A 21,542-nucleotide genomic window follows, 5' to 3' on the forward strand; every position below is an offset into this window, starting at 1 on the left:
CATCATAATTGTTTGCCACAGTGCTCACTATCCGTGATGTGAAATTCCATCGAGTAGGAGCGTTTCTGGGCAACCTTGAACAGCCTGCAGACTCCAGAAAAGACGTCCTCTTTGTGGATTTTGAAAAAAATGTGCCAAACCCAGAGAGTGATGCAAAAAAATTCTGCACTCAGGCAAGCATTTAGCCCCCTGTGACAGCACCAGATTCAGTCTGTGTGCATAGCAATGCACAAACATTGCACTTGGGGCTATTGCTTTCACTTTGGCCTGCAGACCATTGAGTGCTGAAGCCATGACAGCAGCCCCATCATAGGTCTGTGCCACAAGCTTATCCTTAAAATTGTAGGCCTGCATGTTCTCATTTGAAACATCAAAAACGGACTGAGCATCTCAGCCCTCCAGAAACATCAAAAATCCAATAAAGCGCTCCTGAATTTTACCTGCACTATCCACATAGCGAACAATGACAGAGAGTTGGGCACGGCAGGATTTATCAGTTGTTTCATCCACCTGCCATCCAAAAAGGGAGCATCCTGAATTTCATCTCTGATCTGATCATAAATGGTGGCTGCAAGAGCAGAGATCAAGTCATTTTGAATAGTATGGGACATACCAGAAAACACAGTTGAGGACTCTAATTGTGTGGACAGTACAGAGTCATATTTAGATAATGTTTCTGTGAACTCCCTGTAATTTCCCTTGTTGGATGATTCACTACTCTCATCATGTCCCCTAAATGACAGCTCCTGTCGGCCAAGCAAGGATGTTACATCAATAAGGCGGTTTAGGAAGGCCCTGTTTTGTTTGACTGTTTCATTATGTTTAGTCACTTGAATGCGAGCACCTTCATTGATTGCATGCTCAACCCTGATCCTGCCCATGCAACTTAATCTTGCACATGCACTCACATGTTCATTGCTCTTTTCAAGTCTTTTATATGCCCTGTCAAAGTTAGACAGATCTCCAAACCCCACTTTTGACCAAACAACACATCCGTGAGATGGTTTCATCAAGAGGCATGGCCAGCAGTACATTTTATTTGTCACAGCACTTCCAGTCAGCCAGCTAACTTTGTCATACCAGGAGAGCTGAAAAGACCTGTTATTTTTCCCTATTTTTTGCACTAAATCAATCTTAGGTGTTGATCTGCCCTGCTGTTTAATTCTAATTTTTTCCTCGTAAGGAAGACTTTCAAATGGCTTCGCCAAAATCAGGTCGACAATATTAGCACCGTCTGCCATCGTGCGCAGTTTCACCCGTACGACGCTAGCCTAGCCTACTGTATGAATGAATGAATGAATGAACGAACGAACGAACGAAGCAGCTCTAAAACAAAATATATTAAACTTGGTAAAACTGAAACAAGGAATGTGGTGTATAATTGTGTGAAATGTATTATGCAAATTGACTAGCAATTTCGCCAGCCAGATATAAAGAAATAGGTTGCAGCAGTTTGTCTTTCGACTACACTTGAGAAATCCGCGATGGGACTGAGCGCGAAATAGCTTCAGTGACTTCTTATAGTACAGATTCGCTGTCAATCAAAAGGAGATGCAGTCTTTCGACAGATCCTCCAATCATCACGCGGAAGCCCGGAGTCCGGGCCAGCCCACTCCTCATTCACCCCCAGAGACGCTGAGCGTCCGTGGGCGGGACATAATCGCAGCATTTATCCAATGACCGTCTATTTTCGGAGCACTGAAAAAAACTGTTCAGAGCAGCCCCATTGAAGTCAATGGACGCTCGGCTTCAACAGGGAAATGCACTGACGCTACGGGACTGTATGAGAAGTAAATCGAGTCAGCCGACCTGCTATATGTAATGTAGCTGATTCTAAACGAACTCGTCTTCGAGATGAACGTGTTCTAACGCATTTTTAGTCAATTGTTTACACAATAGTACATATTTGACCATTATTTTTTTGACATTATAGGGGAAGCTGAGCTTCCCTTGCAGTCTTAAAGAAATCCCCACTGGTTTGTAGGCAAGTTCACAGTAGTTTAATTCGCTTCTTATTCAAATTCTGGTAAAAATGCACCTCCGGTGAACCGAAATATTGAGCATCTTCATCTGAGATGCCGTTCGTGAGTAGCACTCAAATATTGCGCACAGCTGTGAAGGCTAATAATAGCCGCGAGTGCATCACCAGCCTGTGCGTGAGTTTGTTTCAACAGAGCAGAACCATTCACTAACGCGCTGTGCATACTATATATTTACTTATTAAACAAAGCCTTTTGTGATTCACAGAGCTATTGCACATCCTCAAGTGGCTTTGAATAAAATGAACAAGTCATATTAACTACTTTAATTGTGTTTTTATGGTTCTTTTATGTCATTTTTACTTTACATTATTTTGACTAACACACAGTATCAGATTTGGATCGGACTCGTCGGACTGATATCCGATCTGTCTAAAAGCTTCAGTATCGGAGCCGATACCGATCCAGGTATCGGATCAGTGCATCCTTACTGAGTGCAGCATTTCAACTTGGTGACTAATGGTTATGCAACAGATAAATAGGCTAAATAACTATACAATCTTATTGCACAAAACCATCAAAGTAAGAAAAGTATGAAAATAGAAATGCTCCAATACAGAGCGGTAGGAAAACGCTTCCTGAACACCGATTGATGCACTTCAATGTAGCCGGAGTAGTTCAGGGTGATCCTCGCTACGCATTCAAAAGTGCAGAACTGCCAGATAATATTGTGGCTACATGTCAGTTCACAACATCAAGCAGTTTAAACCTTTTTTACTGCTGCTATTTATTTAAGCAGTGACAGACAAAATCAGCAAAAGATTTTAATCTCTTCACAGCACCTCATAAATACAGTAATATTAATCAAAGTAGAGGATTTCATGTTTGACAGTGATCATCTTGAAATGTATTGTTGATGCATAAAAACAACAGTGCATAAAGACTAAACCTAAAGCATTAAAGAGACAAAACCGTGCTGCTGACTGTTCAATCATTATGCAACAACGTTTTCTCAATTAATTTGAGAATTGCATCTCCCATTATAACCACCACCACTAAAAATATTAATGTTAGTAATTTACTAGTCGTCTAAGAACTGTTTTGTCGACCACCTTGGCACATCCCTAGTAGCTAAAGCTTTTTGACTATTTAAATAAAAATACAAGCCCTTCAGACTTTCAAACTTCTGTTTCAATAGAAAACACGTTAAGTGGTTTCATGGGGTCTTTAGCTATGTAAATAAAATCTAAATATCTAATATGGACTAAATATGGACTATTTTAGATTATTAATATAAATCTTATTATGGACACTAATGCTTGGATAATTTCACCATTTTGGAATGTGTTTTTTTTAGCACACGTGATGCAGATTCTGACTCTGTGAACACTATGGTGGTCCATGAGGAGGAGGAAGGTGGAGGAGAGGAAGAACGTGCTGGAGGATATGGGGACCAAACCATGCTTGTACAGAGGGTAGGATATTTGTGTAACTTGCTGTCTCAAAACCTAGTGAATGACTGCTGTCAAACTCTTATTTGGGCTGCTGTAATTCACCGGAGTGGTGGTGTTGTAGTGGTCTAAAGCACATAACTGGTAATCTGGTAATCAGAATGTCACTGGTTCGATCCCCACAGCCACCACCATTGTGTCCTTGAGCAAGTCACTTAACTCCAGGTTGCTCCGGGGGGATTGTCCCTGTAATGAAGTGCACTGTAAGATGATGCTTTGGATAAAAGCGTCTGCCAAAAATGCATAAAAAAAAATATATAATACAAACAACTGGGTAACTGATCCGAGATGCTCTTCATCATGAGCAGCTTCGATAACAGCCACTTACATTTGCCACACAAACAGCACCTCTCATGTTTACTGCACAATAGACTTGTCTAATGTAGTGTGCAAACCAGATGACAAAATAAAGCACCAAGTGATAAAAGCTATATCTTTTTTCTTTGTCCTAACCAGCCATGAGACACTTTTTTTTCTTCTTTTTTTTTCAGTTGCTTGATTTATATTTCTGTTGCATTGTGTTGTTCTGGCCACTGTGAAATCTATCCACACTCTCCGGCCACTTTATTAGGAACACCTGTACATCTAATTATTCTTGTGATTGATTGTTGCATCATTTTCTTTACACACGTGTGTGTGAAAATCCCAGGAGATCAGCAGTTACAGAAAACTCAAACCTGCCTGTCTGGCACCAACAATCATGCAACGATCAAAATCACTAAGATGAAAAATTTTCCCCATTCTGATGGTTGATGTTAAAATTAACTGATGCTCCTGCCACACGATTGAATGATTAGATAATCGCATGAATGTATAGATGTACATGTTTACCTAATAAAGTGGCATAATATAACATTTTATATTACATATGTAACAAGTTATTACACTGCTTTCTGGAATACTCTATTCTGTTTGGTCAATGGCATCATCTGGCGGTCTGATATGTCTGAGTAACATCTGCACCTCCGGGAATTAAGTATTATCAGACCGGTTATCAGGGCATTGCGGGTCATCTTTCCTACTACTCGAATCACTCTGCGATCTCTACAAGTAAACTAATAAAATTATTTAAATTTATATCAATGTTTCATGTCCATTAATTTATTTGGCAAGTAGGAAGTCCTGTATTAAGTAGGATAATGAGCAGTCAGACATTTTTGCAGAATAAACACCACTACATCTTTGAAGCAAACTGGAGGTGCAAATCAGCTGTTCAGCCCCCGCTTCGCGCATCCGGATACTAATAACCCTGTCAGGGTTTAAATGTTTAAAGTGTCATTTTCACTGACACTTTTATCCAAAGCGACTTACAAATGAGGAATAATAATACATCGTAAGCGATTCGTCAGAAGACAGCAGTATGAAAAGTGCTGCATTACAAAGTTTCACTAGCATCAGAACAATAGTATCCAAGACACATTAGAGTGCAACAAGAATATTTTTTTTATTCTAATTTCTTTTTTTAGTGCACGGTTAAGTTCTCATGGAAAATATGTGTTTTTAGCTGTTTTTTGAGACAAGAGAGTAAGTCTACTTCACGGATTGAGTTGGGAAGTCATTCCACAAACGAGGTTGGTACAGTGAAACTAAATGTTCGGGAAAGTATTTTGGTGCCTCCTTGTGCTGGTACATCAATGCGCCACTCATTAGCCGACCGCAGGCTTCTGGTGGGAATGTAGCTCTGCAGAAATTATTTTAGGAACTCTGGAGCATACCCAGTGTCTGTTCTGTATGCCAACATAAGAGCCTGGAATGAAGTGCATCAACTGGCAGCCAGTGAAGATGGACATGGAGTAGTATAACGTGTGCTCTCTTTGGTTTGTTGAAGACCAAACTTGCTGCTGCAGTCTGGATCATTTGCAGGGGTCTCCTTGCACATGCAGGGAGGCCTGCAATGAGAGCGGTACAGTAATCCAGTCTAGTTATGACAAGTGGCTGAACAAGAAGTTGTGTGGCATGATCAGAGAGGAAGGGTCTTAGTTTCCTGATATTTTAGAGTGTAAATCTACATGATTGTGCTGTCTTTGAGATGTGGACTGTGAAATTGAGTTGTTTATCAGTGGTTACTCTTAGATTTCTGAGCATTTGGAAGGCGTTATTGAATGTTATTTATTGTTTTGAAACAAAAAACATTTTATTTTATCGCTTATTTTGCGATTACCAGCTGACTGTAAATTATGCCTTGCATAACAAATTTCTTGATTGGTGAAATCTCTCTTGATTGTGCCATGTCGTGCAGCAGTTTTGAGTTCAGTTACTGCAGACAAATTACTGGAATTTTATTATTTTGCGCCTAATTAGGACATGTTGTGAGGCGCACAGTTCATGATAAATGTAAAATTCTGATTTTACCATGTTGCTAAACTAATGATTTATAATGCAAAATAGTACAGTTTAAGATATATACATTTCCTATCTATACTTTCTATTTCTTAATTACAAACTTAATAATTTATGCCTAGCCCCCCACACACCCCCAATACAAATGATGTGTTTGTTTTAGCAGACCCCAGAGAAGCGTAGTCATAATGGATACACCAACCTGCCTGATGTGGTTCAGCCCTCCCACTCTCCCACAGAATCGGCCTCCCACTCTTCTCCTGGGAAAGACTCTACATATGACGTGAGCTCTCTGCCCACCCAACTTCTAATGTCTCATTTCTTTTTTTTTTTTACTTTATGTATTATTTATTCGAGTCATGAATAGATACAGTGGGTACGGAAAGTATTCAGACCCCCTTATATTTTTCACTCTGTTATATTGCAGCCATTTGCTAAAATCATTTAAGTTCATTTTTTTTCCCTCATTATTGTACACACAGCACCCCATATTGACAGAAAAACACAGAATTGTTGACATTTTTGCACATTTATTAAAAAAGAAAAACTGAAAAATCACATGGTCCTAAGTATTCAGACCCTTTGCTGTGACACTCATATATTTAACTCAGGTGCTGTCCATTTCTTCTGATCATCCTTGAGATGGTTCTACACCTTCAATTGAGTCCAGCTGTGTTTGATTATACTGATTGGATTTGATTAGGAAAGCCACACACCTGTCTATATAAGACCTTACAGCTCACAGTGCATGTCAGAGCAAATGAGAATCATGAGGTCAAAGGAACTGCCTGAAGAGCTCAGAGACAGAATTGTGGCAAGGCACAGATCTGGCCAAGGTTACAAAAAAATGTCTGCTGCCCTTAAGCTTCATAAGAGCACAGTGGCCTCCATAATCCTTAAATGGAAGACGTTTGGGACGACCAGAACCCTTCCTAGAGCTGGCCGTCCGGCCAAACTGAGCTATCGGGGGAGAAGAGCCTTGGTGAGAGAGGTAAAGAAGAACCCAAAGATCACTGTGGCTGAGCTCCAGAGATGCAGTCGGGAGATGGGAGAAAGTTGTAGTAAGTCAACCATCACTGCAGCCATCCACCAGTCGGGGCTTTATGGCAGAGTGGCCCAACGGAAGCCTCTCCTCAGTGCAAGACACATGAAAGCCTGCATGGAGTTGGCTAAAAAACACCTGAAGGACTCCAAGATGGTGATAAATAAGATTCTCTGGTCTGATGAGTCCAAGATAGAACTTTTTGGCCTTAATTCTAAGCGGTATGTGTGGAGAAAACCAGGCACTGCTCATCACCTGTCCATTACAGTCTCAGCAGTGAAGCATGGTGGTGGCAGCAGCATCATGCTGTGGGGGTGTTTTTCAGCTGCAGGGACAGGACGACTGGTTGCAATCGAGGGAAAGATGAATGCGGCCAAGTACAGGGATATCCTGTACGAAAACCTTCTCCAGAGTGCTCTGGACCTCAGACTGGGCCGAAGGTTCACCTTCCAACAAGACAATGACCCTAAGCACACCGCTAAAATAACGAAGGAGTGGCTTCACAACAACTCCGTGACTGTTCTTGAATGGCCCAGCCAGAGCCCTGACTTAAACCCAATTGAGCATCTCTGGAGAGACCTGAAAATGGCTGTCCACCAACGTTTACCATCCAACCTGACAGAACTGGAGAGGATCTGCAAGGAGGAATGGCAGAGGATACCCAAATTCAGATGTGAAAAACTTGTTGCATCTTTCCCAAAAGGACTCATGGCTGTATTAGATCAAAAGTGTGCTTCTACTAAATACTGAACAAAGGGTCTGAATACTTAGGACCATGTGATATTTCAGTTTTTCTTTTTTTAATAAATGTGCAAAAATGTCAACAATTCTGTGTTTTTCTGTCAATATGGGGTGCTGTATGTATAATAATGAGGAAAAAAAATGAACTTAAATGATTTTAGCAAATGGCTGCAATATAACAAAGAGTGAAAAATTTAAGGGGGTCTGAATACTTTCCGTACCCACTGTATATTGTACAACATCTGTGTAGTTGATCAGCTAATACAGATTATGCAATCAATTGCAGTATCAGTCCAGGGGATTGGTGAAGGCCTCTGGAAAATCCTCATTTACTACTTTTGTGGACCTTGGAATGTACCAACCATCAGGAGACACAGATAACATGCCTGTTGGGGGTATAGAACAGAACTATTTGATAACTACTTGTTGTTATTTGTTTAAGATAGATACACTACCAGTCAAAATGTTGGACACGTTTAACTTAATTTGTTTTAATAAAAAAACCTTTTGATCAGAAGGCTTATGTTTGAATGCTTGAAATTAGTTTTGTAGACAAATCTAAATTGTGCCTAATGTATGAATTTCTTTACAAAATGTACATTTTTGGGACCGTTATTAAAGGTGAAGCTTCCAACTACTGCCTGGTATACATGGAGACTCCTTCAATACTGTTTAAAAAGTATCCCAGGTGGATACCTCCCAGAGTTGGTTAAGAGAAAATGCCCAGAGTGTGCAAAGATGTTATCTTGGCAAATATATAATATAGATACATTTTTCATTTAGCATTTTTGGTTACTACTTAATTTCCATACTTCCATTTGCACTGTTTCACAGTTGTTATGACTTAACTAATAAAATTTGAAGAAAAAATAGAAATAATAAAGAATTTATCAATCATGTTAAAATGTTTGACTGGTAGTATAACTGCACAGATATACAGTAATAGATATTCAGCCATTTCTTGATTGAAGATACTGAAGTTTTTTGTTTGATTATGAATAATTTGTTTGATTTTTGTTCTCTCTATGACTCTGTACTTCTCTGGTGGTGGTGTTGGTGTTGTTTGTGTGTTGTAGGTTTGGGCTCTCGTTTTGAGCAGCTGAAGCTGGAGGTGAGGAAGGGCTCGATGGTCAATGTCAATCCCACCAACACTCGTCCAGTCAGTGACACTCCTGAAATCCGCAAGTACAAGAAGAGATTTAACGCTGAGATCCTGTGTGCTGCTCTCTGGGGTAAGAGCACAATGACAACAGTTTGTCTACATAGGTTTGTGGTTGCTAGTGTAGTTTACTTGAGCAACAGTGCTACTAACTTAACTACATTTTGCATTTCATTAGCTCAGCTATTCCTATGCATTTCCAGTTCAAGCTATTTTTTCCCAACAATTAGTGGTGCAGCATAACAAAACTTGTAGCTAAACCATTTTAAATTGTTTGTAGCCTGCAGCTTGGTACAGTAGCTTCTCAAACTGTGTGTGTGTGTGTGTGTGTGTGTGTGTGTGTGTGTGTGTGTGTGTGTGTGAGCGTGTATTTATCACTTTGTGGGGACCAAATGTCCCCATAAGGATAGTAAAACCCGAAATTTTTGACCTTGTGGGGACATTTTGTCGGTCCCCATGAGGAAAACAGCTTATAAATCATACTAAATTATGTTTTTTGAAAATGTAAAAACGCAGAATGTTTTCTGTGAGGGTTAGGTTTAGGGGTAGGGTTAGGTTTAGGGGATAGAATATAAAGTTTGTACAGTATAAAAACCATTATGTCTATGGAAAGTCCCCATAAAACATGGAAACACAACATGTGTGTGTGTGTGTGTGTGTGTGTGTGTGTGTGTGTGTGTGTGTGATTAGCTATCATTTTGGAAGAAATGTGTCCCCAGAATTTAGCTAAATATAAAAACCTTCCTTTGGGGACATCCTTATTTGAATAGTAAAATAGTCTGTAGTCATTATAAATGGCTTTGTATTAAAACAATACATGTCTACAGTATGTTCTCATTTATATATTTACATAACTCATTTAGTTATCTAAATAGTAAATATGTGTGTGTAATGTGTTCTGTCAGGTGTGAATCTGCTGGTAGGAACAGAGAATGGTCTGAAGCTGCTGGATCGCAGTGGACAGGGAAAAGTTTATCCACTGATCAACTCACGCAGGTTTCAGCAGATGGATGTTCTGGAGGGTCTCAATCTACTCATTACAATATCAGGTTAACACACACTATTCATCACAGCATGCACAATACCCTATAAAAATCAGCTCATTCTAAAAAGCCAACAACACATTATTTTGTTTCTGGTTTTAACATCAAAACATAAACCAACACATGCACACATCATATGAGCCCATAGAACACTGGTAAAGGTGTTTACATGCAGAGCGAAATCTGGGTAATGTGCAACATTTTTGTGTTTTTGCTGAAACATTTATATTTTTCTAGATAAAAGAAAAAAATTCAAGGTGTCCATAAACGTAGTAATATTGTATTTACATAAGTGCCATCAATCAAATTTAAAATGTTATTGCGATTAATTGCATGATTTTTTATAGTTAATCGTGATTTATCGCAGATTTTAAAAGTGTCTCTATGTATACTTTGCTGTCAAAATGCATTTAGTTCCTTCTTAGAAAAGAAAACAACATGCAACAATAATGTTTTATTAACATTTTCCAAACAAATCTTTCCATAGTATAAATAAAGAAATGGCACCAATTCAAGTAACATTAAACATTTCACAAAGTCTAAGAGGTTAACTAATTGAAATTCCTGGTGGTTTGCATTTTCATTGCAATGGGCATTAAATCTCTTTAACCCTCATCCTCCACAATATTAATAGGTTCTATCCTATTTGCAACAGCATTCGTGAAGCCTTATTTACATACTTTGCCACTTTGAATTATTATAATTTATTATTATTTAATTTTTTTTGTATTATTATTATTATTATTTTTTTTTTAAGACTAATGATACCTAATCCAAATTGTCTGCAACGCGACACCGGGGACATGCTAATGCTTCATTCCAGTGGGTTGTGTGAATGTGACTTATCACAAGTCCCATCTGGGTTTGTTTTTTTTACCAAAAATTTGTGGTCCTTTATCCATCACTTGACCATTGAGGCGGAATTGCAATTGTGTGTGGGTTTGAGGTGTGTGTATCATTGTAGTGACCCCAGACACAACGTAAAGGTTCTGCCTTATTCCATCCAGGGTTCAGCACTGACACGGAGCTGAATAAACTGTCCAAATCTAATGTGAAAATTTGTAAATGCGTTAATTGTGATTTAAGAAAAGTTACTGCATTAATACTTTTTTTTATTAATCGTATGTATTAACGCTTTAATTTCGACAGCTCTAATTTAAATTCACTCACTATGTATGGTTATTACTTTATCAGGGTTCCCGCGAATCCTTAACCCTTGTGCGTCTATTTAAAAATAGTTACTCGGAGGTCCTTCAAGGACAAAAATGCCCACGTCAAAAAACTACCATAATAATATTATATAATGATATTATTTTCCAATTTCACTGAATTTTTTTAACCATCATCAGTCCTGATCATAACTACCAAATATTCATTTATTTTCATGATTTTTTCCCTTTAAATGCCAGTTTGCAAGAAAAGCATGTATTTGCTCCATAGGCTAAACATGAGGAAAAAAAAATTTTGAAGCCAGGGTTCCAGAATGAAAGCATATTATCATAGAATTCATGATTTTATGCTTTAATGGCACTGGGATCAAATATTGCCATTTCAATGGGGAAATTTTTGTCCTGAAGGTCCTGAGTGTAACTATTTTGTGTACACAGTGTATTTGAAACATAAAAATTCCCCCCAAAATGCACACCTTTGGCAAAATTTATGTTGTTGGCATTAACACGACAAAATGAAAACGACAAAAATGTCCAGAAGGTCGCACAAGGGTAAAAAGTCTGAATTCAGTTTTCCCAAATTTAAGGTCATAAGTCTTAACTTAAATGATTCAACAAAAATCTTGATATAACCTAATGTGATTATCAAACTTCAAAAGAATACAATTTAATTAAATAAATGCACATGCTGCATCCTTCAAAGTGAAAACACTCCACTGTTGTATTTTCTCCAAGCACGCGGGGGCTTGTGAGTGTTTTGAGCTGTTGCAGAGCAGGTCACAATCATTAAGCCATATCGGAAATTTGACAAACTATCACTAAAGATCAACTGTTGATGATGATGAAATATGACAATGTTTAATTTTTTATATTGTAATGCATTTCAGATTATTGTAGGAGTGCACATTTTATATCCCTTATTTGTTTAAATGAGCAGCTGGAAGCAGTGAAGCGGAAATATTTCAAAATAAGAGTCCCCGTTGTATTTCAAAGTTAAAGTGCCTTTAAAGTTAAAAGTTCCATGCTGTTAATCAAATCTACCCCCTCTTACCATAAAGTGCATCTGGAATTTAATACAATTTGGACATTTGTGGGGCCTGGGTAGCTCAGCAAGTATTGACGCTGATTACCACCCCTAGAGTCACTAGTTTGAATCCAGGGGTGTGCTGAGTGACTCCAGCCAGGTCTCTGGGGTAACCTTCACGTGGTCAGTATAATATGTGGTTCTCACTCTCTGTGGGACACGTGGTGCCGCAAAGAATAGCGTGGGCCTCCACGCGCTCTACGTCTCCGTAATAATGCGCTCAACAAGCCACGTAATAAGATGCGCGGATTGACTGTCTCAGACATGGATGCATCTGAGATTTGTCCTCTGACACTCGGACTGAGGCAAGTCACTATGCCACCACGAGGACTTTGAGCGTATTGGGAATTGGGCATTCCAAATTGTGGAGGAACATTTTTTTTTTGGATTCTTTTAGCCTCTCTCTGGCCCGCCCCATCGTAGGAAGAAAAGACTAAGAAAATTGTTTATAGGCTAACAATTTTAAAATACTATTGGCAGATTAACTGGCTTTCTTTCAACATTATTAAATCGCAGAGTAATCGTTACAATCCAATATCGGTCAGCCTCTAATTTGTATCTATTTATGTAAAGGTATGTAAACCAATTTTAATGTGTGATATACAGTATGTGGAAAAATATGTCATGAGTATTATAAACTTGCATATTTCCTACCCTGTTTTACTTATAAGCAATGTAAAGGCCATGTTGAATATGTGCCCCTGCCTGTTTAAGTAAGAGTCAGTGATACATGATTTATATTGATATTGTGTCTGTTTGTTTTGGTATGGGGATACTGTATTCGTTTTATTTGTTCAGGTCTTGAAAAGGTCTTATAGTCACAACTTATTTATTTGACACAAACACACACTCACACCAACTTATCACTAATGTATATCATGTTACACGTAAATGTTCTGCTCATATAACTGTGTACTTATCACTATAAAATGTTACATTCATATACATGCCTACTCATCAATCTTTCTTAACACACAAATACATGATCAGGTAAAATACATGCAATTTTCATATTCCTTATCTCTCAGGAAAGAAAAATAAGGTACGTGTATATTATCTGGCCTGGCTGAGGAACAAAATCCTCCATAATGACCCAGAGGTGGAGAAGAAACAGGGCTGGACCACTGTAGGGGAAATGGAGGGCTGTGTCCACTACAAAGTGGGTAAGTGTATATTACTTGGCTACATGTGTGCTTCAATGTATTTACTTTGAAATGCTACATTGTGCACAGCAAAATGTGAAATATGGAGAGTGAATGTGCACTGCAAAGTGGGTAAGTGTTCTCAGTCAAGTGAGAGAGGAAAAAGTGTGCACTACTGGGGCATACCCCAAAAAATAAAACGTAGACTAGCTCGGAAGACATCAGCCACATTTATTTCAGCTTCTTTTGTCTCCCTCTTAGGCCTCTGACTCTGCTTACAATGTTCTTTTTTTATGTTTGTTTTCCCAGTGAAATATGAAAGGATTAAGTTTTTGGTTATCGCTCTGAAGAATGCCGTGGAGGTTTATGCTTGGGCTCCCAAACCTTACCACAAATTCATGGCCTTCAAGGTAGAGTAAAAGTTTTGCATCCAAATGCTTTCAATTGCTTTATTGTTATGAAGATACTGAAGTTTTCTGGGTTTTTTTTATATCGCATCAAATATCCATTGGTATTTTTCCTAAACTGTTACAGTTATGAGTGGGGTTTTTTTTTTATGTTTTCAAAGAAGCAGTCATCTTTTGTTTTATTAGCATCATGCTTCAGGTACACTTCGAGTTGTTTTGTGTTGCAATACTTTATTAACAACTGTAAGTGTTGTAAAAATATATTTTCTTTTTAAGTTCACATAATCTTTGAGATGTGCTGTATTGGAGTCTCATTTGTGTGTGTGTCTTTCTAGTCATTTGGTGACCTGCCTCATAGGCCTCTGTTGGTTGACCTCACAGTGGAGGAAGGCCAAAGGTTAAAGGTCATCTATGGGTCAAGCGCTGGCTTCCATGCCATTGATGTTGACTCCGGAAACAACTATGACATCTACATTCCTGTGCATGTGAGTTGGTCATGTAATACACTTTTTTTCCCCACTCAAAAATACAGTGGGTCATAATGAAGCAATCTGTAAATTGTGGGTAAATTGAAAACCATTGCAGTCAGATACATTTTCTTATTTGTAAAAGTCTTATACACAGGGTTTCAGGTCATGGAAAACTGGAAATATCAGTGAATTTTAAATGGTGTTTATAGGCCTGGAAAGGCTAATAAAAATGAACAAAATCTTAAACATTACACCTATTGTTCTCTATTCTCTGTTCTCTATAACAGTCTGTTTCTTTCTTGCTCTCTGCACATCTGTCTGTTGCTGTAGATCCAGTCCCAGGTGACTCCTCATGCAATTGTATTCCTGCCCAACTCCGATGGGATGGAGATGCTGTTGTGTTATGAGGACGAGGGGGTTTATGTCAACACATATGGGCGCATCATTAAAGATGTGGTGCTGCAGTGGGGAGAAATGCCCACATCTGTGGGTGGGTGTCATATACCGTACACAATCGTACACACACACAATATCTGGAGCATATACTTTCTGCAGAATAGCAAAATTGGTGAAAAGCATGAGCTGCCTTTCTGTCTACTGCCTAAATACGATGCAATATCCTAACTGAAATGGCTGATTTGAAACACTACATAGGCAGCAACTCCGTGCTTTATAAAAATAGCCTTGGGAAGCACACAGGAGACTAGATGCTAAATTTATCCCAATAGTTTGATCGTAACACGTTGTTAAGCTAACACTGTTATATTGTGTAAAATAGTCAATTTTAATAAAAAAATTAAATGTATAAATTTGACAGTAGAGGATTATGTTCTGTTAGGTAAAAAGTAATAATATTTATAGCTTTTGTGTATTGTAATGCAATTTGTTTTTTGTTGTTGTAGATGCATTTTAAGGAGACAATATTATTCAAGTGATTGATATAAGGCTCTCTTTTTGGTGTGTTTTTCGTGTAGCCCATATCTGCTCTAATCAAATTATGGGCTGGGGAGAGAAAGCCATTGAGATCCGATCTGTTGAGACGGGACACCTGGATGGAGTCTTCATGCACAAGAGAGCTCAGAGGCTTAAGTTCTTGTGTGAAAGAAATGACAAGGTGATACACACGCTCACCCATTTAAGAATTTATCTAAATAGGGACATACCACAGTGTTCTATTTTTATTTTATAAAAATAATTATACCGTTATTACTAGACTAGACTATTGTAAACCCCTAAAGGAAAACGTATTGCATTTTAGAACATCAAAACATAATTTACTCTATTTATAAATTGGTTTTCCAATTGAGGACGCCCCCTAAAGCCCCAGAAATACTTAATACGAAATCCAAGAACGAACAGGTGTGGCATCATTTAGAACAAAATTTGGCTAAAAAGTGTTTGCATTCGTTTCGGTGGTTCGTAAAAGCACGCCTGTTCAAACTTTTAGGAAAACTTATAACCGACTGCTAAACTCATTCTTACTGCCATTGGTCCATGTCATCAGTAGGTGTGACTTAGAGCTCTACCTACTTTGAGGCAGACAGCTCATTCTGTTTACATTGTTCAGTCAGTCAATATCAATATCAGAGTTATTAGCCAGCTGGCACAATTTTACCTACATCTGTACAACATCTGCAATGAAAGCCATTTACAAATCTGCCCAAAGTAAGATAAGCCTATCATCAATCTTTAGTCTTTATTCTGCACATTAACAATTTTATAATCACCTTTGCAACAGTATCAGTATCATTATAAATTACAAGAACAGTGTAATCAGCTCATATTATGGCCGGGTATAGCATTTTAGCGCATTAGCTTCATGAATTCAATATGTAAACAAGACACATTTTCTACTGCATAGATATTATTTAAATCGTGATCTAGTAGCTAAAACAACTTATTTTACTGAACCCATGTGAATTCTACTTCTATTAAGGTTTTTCTGAGCATCCTCATATTTAAATGTACTTCTAAATGCCACCCACAGCTGTGTGGTGGGTGTCTGAATGTATGCAAACAGTATACTGTTGCTCGACTGTTTAGAACGTCTTTTTACCCCTGAACGAAGAATGAAGAAAAACTTAATTGGAAGTATAGCGGGGCCTTAAGGGAGGTTTTGTCACTTTCGGTGATACACCTTTACTTGACTACTGAAAATTGATTACTAAAAATAACCTTTTAAAACTCACCCACTACTGTATTATTTCCTCATCTCTGTCTTGCTCCATTTTTTTCAGGTGTTTTTTGCATCAGTGCGTTCTGGTGGCAGTAGTCAGGTCTACTTCATGACCCTCAATAGAAACTGCATCATGAACTGGTGAAAGAGCTGCCACATAAACAAGAGTCTGCTGTGTGCACACATACAAACACTGAAGAGTCCTCACACAATACAGTTTCTCACATACACACACTGTAAATACAAACCCATAATCTTGAACAAGCCTACAGACGTAACACGCATACACTTACTTAGATATATACTTCCTGAAAACACTCCTTCACCATCTTTGTTCTCTGAGCCAACTGTACAAGGAGTGTGTGTATGTACTGTGAGCACTGCTGACCTCTGACAGAGCAATGTTGTGTACAACTAATTCCAAACGTTTCACTTTCAGCTCACTTAGCCCTGTAACATTCCTCTCTGATCATTTCTGACATTTGTAAGACCAGACAAAATGGCTTACTGTACTTTCTTTCTAGAAATGTATGCAAGCTAAGAGAATGACAACATTTCTGCATGTCTTCTGACACAGCAGCTGTGTGTATGTGTGGTTGAGACTTTATAAGCTACTAAGAGCAGCAGAAACAACTTGAAACTCTGCGGTGGTAGAGGTACTTCAACATCTGTAATTTTCCATTTCCACTGTATAGTGTAGTCGTTTGTAAGTGGTTGCATTCAAAGTTTCGAATACAAGTGATATAATGTTTTCTTTTCAAGAAGTAGAAGTTAAGACAATGATTTCAGAAATCAAACTATCGGTTTTAACATATTCTGACATGTTACCCTTCTGAGGGAGGGAAGAATACAGGTTTTGCTTTCTTGATAAATAAACAATAATCCGACGCCTGTTTCGCCGAACCGTTTGTTCGAGGGAAACGCCTTTGGTGGCCACTAACAGAGCAGAATGCAGCATTTTGCATTTCCACTTGTCAGCTGGTGAGACCGAGTCACCCACAATGGTCTTTTTATTTTGCTTTTCAAAGCACTTTTTATTTCTATGTGGGAACTATCATCATCTACTACAGTTTGATATTCTCTGTACGTAAACGTAATCTGTATTACTCCTTTTATTATCTGCTGTTCAATAGCTGTTCTATTGCAATACGTGCTGTGTGCTTGTTCTTGTATGAAGTATTATGCGGGAGTTTCTCTTTGGTTATTCTAATTCTAGAGGCAGGAAGTTATGATGAAGTGCTTTTTTTGGCAGCATAAATGCATAGTTCAGTTACCACTGTGTAAATTGTACATAGAAGCCATGAACGCATTTAGATAAAAGTGTTGTTTGTATGCACAAGGCACATGAGTATTTTTTAGTTAAAACACCACTACTGCATAATACAAAATTAGCATTTTTCTCACCTCTGATAGTTATTTCATAACTGAGTCATGTGTTTATGCTGTCAAAATTGCTTGATGTTCTTGAAAATGTAGTTTTTTTTTCTTCATGTTTGGACCCCACCATTTTTAGCAACAAAAATGTCATGATTTAGACAAAGACTTGGGCATGGATCTGAGCAAAAATATTCTTGTGTATCTGATGGTGTGCAAAAGAAAGATGTGTGTGTGTGATTGTGTATGTATCAGTGGGAAATATTACTCCGTAACATACAGTAGGATCAGTATAAAGCAATAGTACTGTATAATGATTAGTGATTGGTTTGTACCTGGTATTAATGTCTCCAGCTTTGCAATACTAAACCAGAGATTATTTTCTAGCTATTCACTCATCTACATCTACAGCATAGTGAACATATTCAAAGTATTTACCTGCTTACTGGTCTAAAACATTTTAGAACACCTGTTCAGAATCTAGTCTTCTATCCCTATTTATCAAAGACAGTTTGTTAAATACACGATGGTATGTTACATACTTAAAAATGCTGCCTTTAAAAAACGTCTTGTGTATGATGAGCTAATTCTATTTGAACATATTGATGCACTTTGGTCCTTCCTAAACATTATTTCTAGTTAATAACCGTAAATTATTTTTAAGCACTGATTTGTACAGTAGCTTGTGGCAGTACAATCATCATCATCATCATCAGTTACCTAATAGCCCCTCCCCTCCCCAAGCTGGACATATTGGCTGCTGTCACACAGTGACACTTGTCTAGACAAGCACTCAACTGTGATGACACATTCAATCAGTCATCATTAAAATAAAGCAATGTTGAGTGGAACACTTCAGACAAGTACAAATAATTATACATTGTTAAAATTGCATTTTGGAGAAAAACAAACCAAACTTAAATATGTTTATCTGAACTGGACACTACTGTGCCATTGTGACATTCTCTTTTTCAAACATTTCAAACCTTTTGTCCACCTCCCTTATTATCTGTAACTCTTTCAATCTCTTACTATAGAATTTGAAGCAATTTCGTGCTTCGTAAATCAAACTGCCATGTTTACTGAAACAACAGTGCCTTGGATTGGGGTTGGGTGTATTTGCTTGATTGTGTGTATGGGTGAGCGATGAATGAGCAAGTAATTGACCTTCAGGGAAGAGAAAAGTTAGTGATCGAGATAAAAAAATATATAAATAAAACTAAATCCATTTCGTTGTTCAGTTAGGGGTCTTGTGCCAACAAAGTGCACTTAAACGGACAAAAACCAGAGCACCAAGACAGGCTCCTCTCTCAATCTTTTTTTTTGAGCACAAAAGCCATGCCATATAGAGTTCATTGCTGCAGTTTTAGCGCAGTGTATTCCTCCACAGTATTTATAATAAGCTTGTTTAAACGCCATTCAATTAGGTGAAAAACTACTTAGATGACAAGACCGAGCACTTTATTCCGGAGTGGACGATTATTAGCTTGAATATCATTGGCTTTATAATTTTGCCAAAAAGGGGAAGCCTCTGGGTATCATGCACAAACATTAAAAAGGGTTTGGGTTGTCATGGTGAGGAGCTCGATTCATGCATTGTGATGGAACGGTTCCCAGCATTCCGGAGAGCTCTTGAAATTTGGTGAGATTTTGACTTGATGCTTACTAGTGAATGCGTACAACACATTTTTCACACTACTGGATGACATAATTTATGTTTTTATATCAGATTTTTGATGTAATAAAGAAATTATTATAGAGAGGAAACATGCTTTGACACTAAGGTAAATGGAAGAATTTATATTAGGATTATAATGGCCTGTCTGTTTGGAAAAACAAAGGAAATTGTTATATAATTTTTCTTTTATACCTAAAATATATGGAAATGTATCTAAAAAGAATTTAATGAACAACCATAGAAATCAATAAAACAAAGGAATGCATTTGTACATGTAACATTTTGCTGGCTGGATAACAATATGAGACCAATGCTTCTTTCTGTGTCGCAGTCAAAGCTGTACCTAAGGCTGTAACATTCAGTTAGACTCCTCTCTCTCCCCTCTGTTTCCCAGCAAGTGTTATAAAAGAGAGTGTGGGTGTGCGAATGTGCATGTGTGAATAGGAGAGCTATTTTTGATCTGAGTGTGTGCTGTTCATTATTCCCTTAGTGGAAAGAGAGTAGGGGGAGAAAAGAAGACCAGTCAAAAGCTATTGAGGACCAGTATGGTCAAACATACACTCAAATCATCACCACTGGACTCAAGCCACAATATGACTTGCATCATATTTGTAAAAGCCACCAGTAACCAAATTTAAAATTTTAGTCCATTCTATAGCAATGGACCACACTCTTGATCTCACAGTATAAGACTGACTTCAGATTTAAAGCTACAAGCTCGAATGGCTGATTAATATGGATGTTTTCTCTTGTGTGAGGTTACAGGTGACGTGTACCTGTATCTACAGGTACACGTCATTGGCTTATTTGGCAACTTTCCAGGCATAATGAATGTATTCAGTTTGTTTTATCCTGGTCTGTTCAATCACCCAAATCCAGACTGGGATAAAATGTTGCCAACTTTTGAAATTCTCAAATGTGAGTGCTCTTTAATGAATGGTGGAAGAACTGATGCCTAGTTTGAGCTCTGTTGGATTAAATACTTATCACACAGCTGGGTCAGATGTCTATAACTGCAGTTGTCTTCATTCTGGCTCAGGTGCACATGCTTCATTTGAAATATGTAAAGATGAGATTTGACACTTCATCCACAAGTTCCCTCCTGCACAGTCCACAAGATAAAACAAATTTGAACAAATGCTCCTCTGACATTATTGTTAAATCCTCTTGCTCATTCACTTACCGGTAAATATTCAACAATAGCCAGTCTTTCAAATGCTAGACCAGGTTGTGTTTAGCAGTCGCAGAAAGGTCTGGAGCTATCTGGTTTAAGGCCTTTACTGCGGTGTTTGAGGTATATATCTAGTTTACATGCCATTAGCACTACGCTAACAAATGGCATTTCTCTTGTTGTTCTCTAGTAATACGAATTAATCCCTTAGCTGATTTTGTAAAATATTTACTACTCCAAAGAGGGGGAGGGGGGGGGGGGACTTTGTTTTGTTCTTTTGGGTTCATCTTATAGCAGTAGCCAGGAGAGGTTAATGGTTGTTTTGGAGGTCTTAATAAAGTTGATCCTCTGTGATGGGTTGATTATCATTCTTTTCATTTCTTCCCCCCCAAGTCTTTGTTTCAGAAAAAAGTTGATGTTTCAGCCATATTTTAGTTTACGTTTAGGAGAATGAATGTTTCAAATGATTTTAAAGTCTTAAAGATTGAATGCATTCACAAGTCTGTAATGTCTTAAAGCATTATTTGAGAATAAAAATTACTTGATCTCTGTTAAGATTGTTACTCCTTTTTTCCCCTTTCACCCCAATTTATTAATTTTATTTTTAAAAACAATACATTTAATTTGTTTGAAACATGTTTTTAACTTTGTTGTACATGCACTGTGTTTTTATGGTCCGTTAAAGAATAGTCAATAAAATAGTTTTCTATCCACACTTTCAGTATGTTTACATGCACTTTAAAGTTCCATTTCAGTCAGACCAAAACAATCTTTCAAATGTGTAAATGCCTGGAAATTATACCAGTTTAATTTGAGAAGTTGGACTAAAAGACCTAGATAATGAGATTTAAGCTTGGCTAGTTCTAGCATGTACTGTATACATGTTAATCAGACTACATTTGGCCTCAACCTGCATTGTGAATATGCTCCAATAGACAGATGTGGCGTGTAACATTTTTTGCAACACTTCCTTAGCTGATGTCCTTCCTCCAAGTATGCAATTACACATCGTGTCATGTGTACTTAGAGAAATTAAGATTGTAGCTCGATTTTAAC

General features: G+C 37.9%; 1 protein-coding gene across 5 annotated transcripts in view; it reads left to right on the plus strand.

Annotated features, from left to right (window-relative positions):
• The window catches only part of LOC127620346 (misshapen-like kinase 1), a 66,115-nt gene extending 44,597 nt beyond the window's left edge, over positions 1 to 21,518 (plus strand). For 3 of the 5 annotated variants that reach the window (XM_052093559.1, XM_052093565.1, XM_052093572.1), the window contains 11 exons: positions 3,337 to 3,454; positions 5,994 to 6,113; positions 7,900 to 8,008; positions 8,690 to 8,845; positions 9,678 to 9,821; positions 13,097 to 13,231; positions 13,520 to 13,620; positions 13,953 to 14,102; positions 14,418 to 14,577; positions 15,062 to 15,201; positions 16,325 to 21,518. In XM_052093559.1, coding sequence (XP_051949519.1) covers positions 3,337 to 3,454; positions 5,994 to 6,113; positions 7,900 to 8,008; positions 8,690 to 8,845; positions 9,678 to 9,821; positions 13,097 to 13,231; positions 13,520 to 13,620; positions 13,953 to 14,102; positions 14,418 to 14,577; positions 15,062 to 15,201; positions 16,325 to 16,408 — 1,417 coding nt within the window. In that variant the 3' untranslated portion in view covers positions 16,409 to 21,518. The remainder of the gene's footprint in view (positions 1 to 3,336; positions 3,455 to 5,993; positions 6,114 to 7,899; positions 8,009 to 8,689; positions 8,846 to 9,677; positions 9,822 to 13,096; positions 13,232 to 13,519; positions 13,621 to 13,952; positions 14,103 to 14,417; positions 14,578 to 15,061; positions 15,202 to 16,324) is intronic. The other 2 variants (XM_052093580.1, XM_052093588.1) reach the window with 1 other exon arrangement.
• The last annotated feature ends 24 nt before the right edge of the window (positions 21,519 to 21,542 follow it).

The sequence above is a fragment of the Xyrauchen texanus genome, chromosome 3 (genome assembly GCF_025860055.1).
Source record: "Xyrauchen texanus isolate HMW12.3.18 chromosome 3, RBS_HiC_50CHRs, whole genome shotgun sequence".
NCBI classification, from domain to species: Eukaryota; Metazoa; Chordata; class Actinopteri; order Cypriniformes; family Catostomidae; genus Xyrauchen; species Xyrauchen texanus.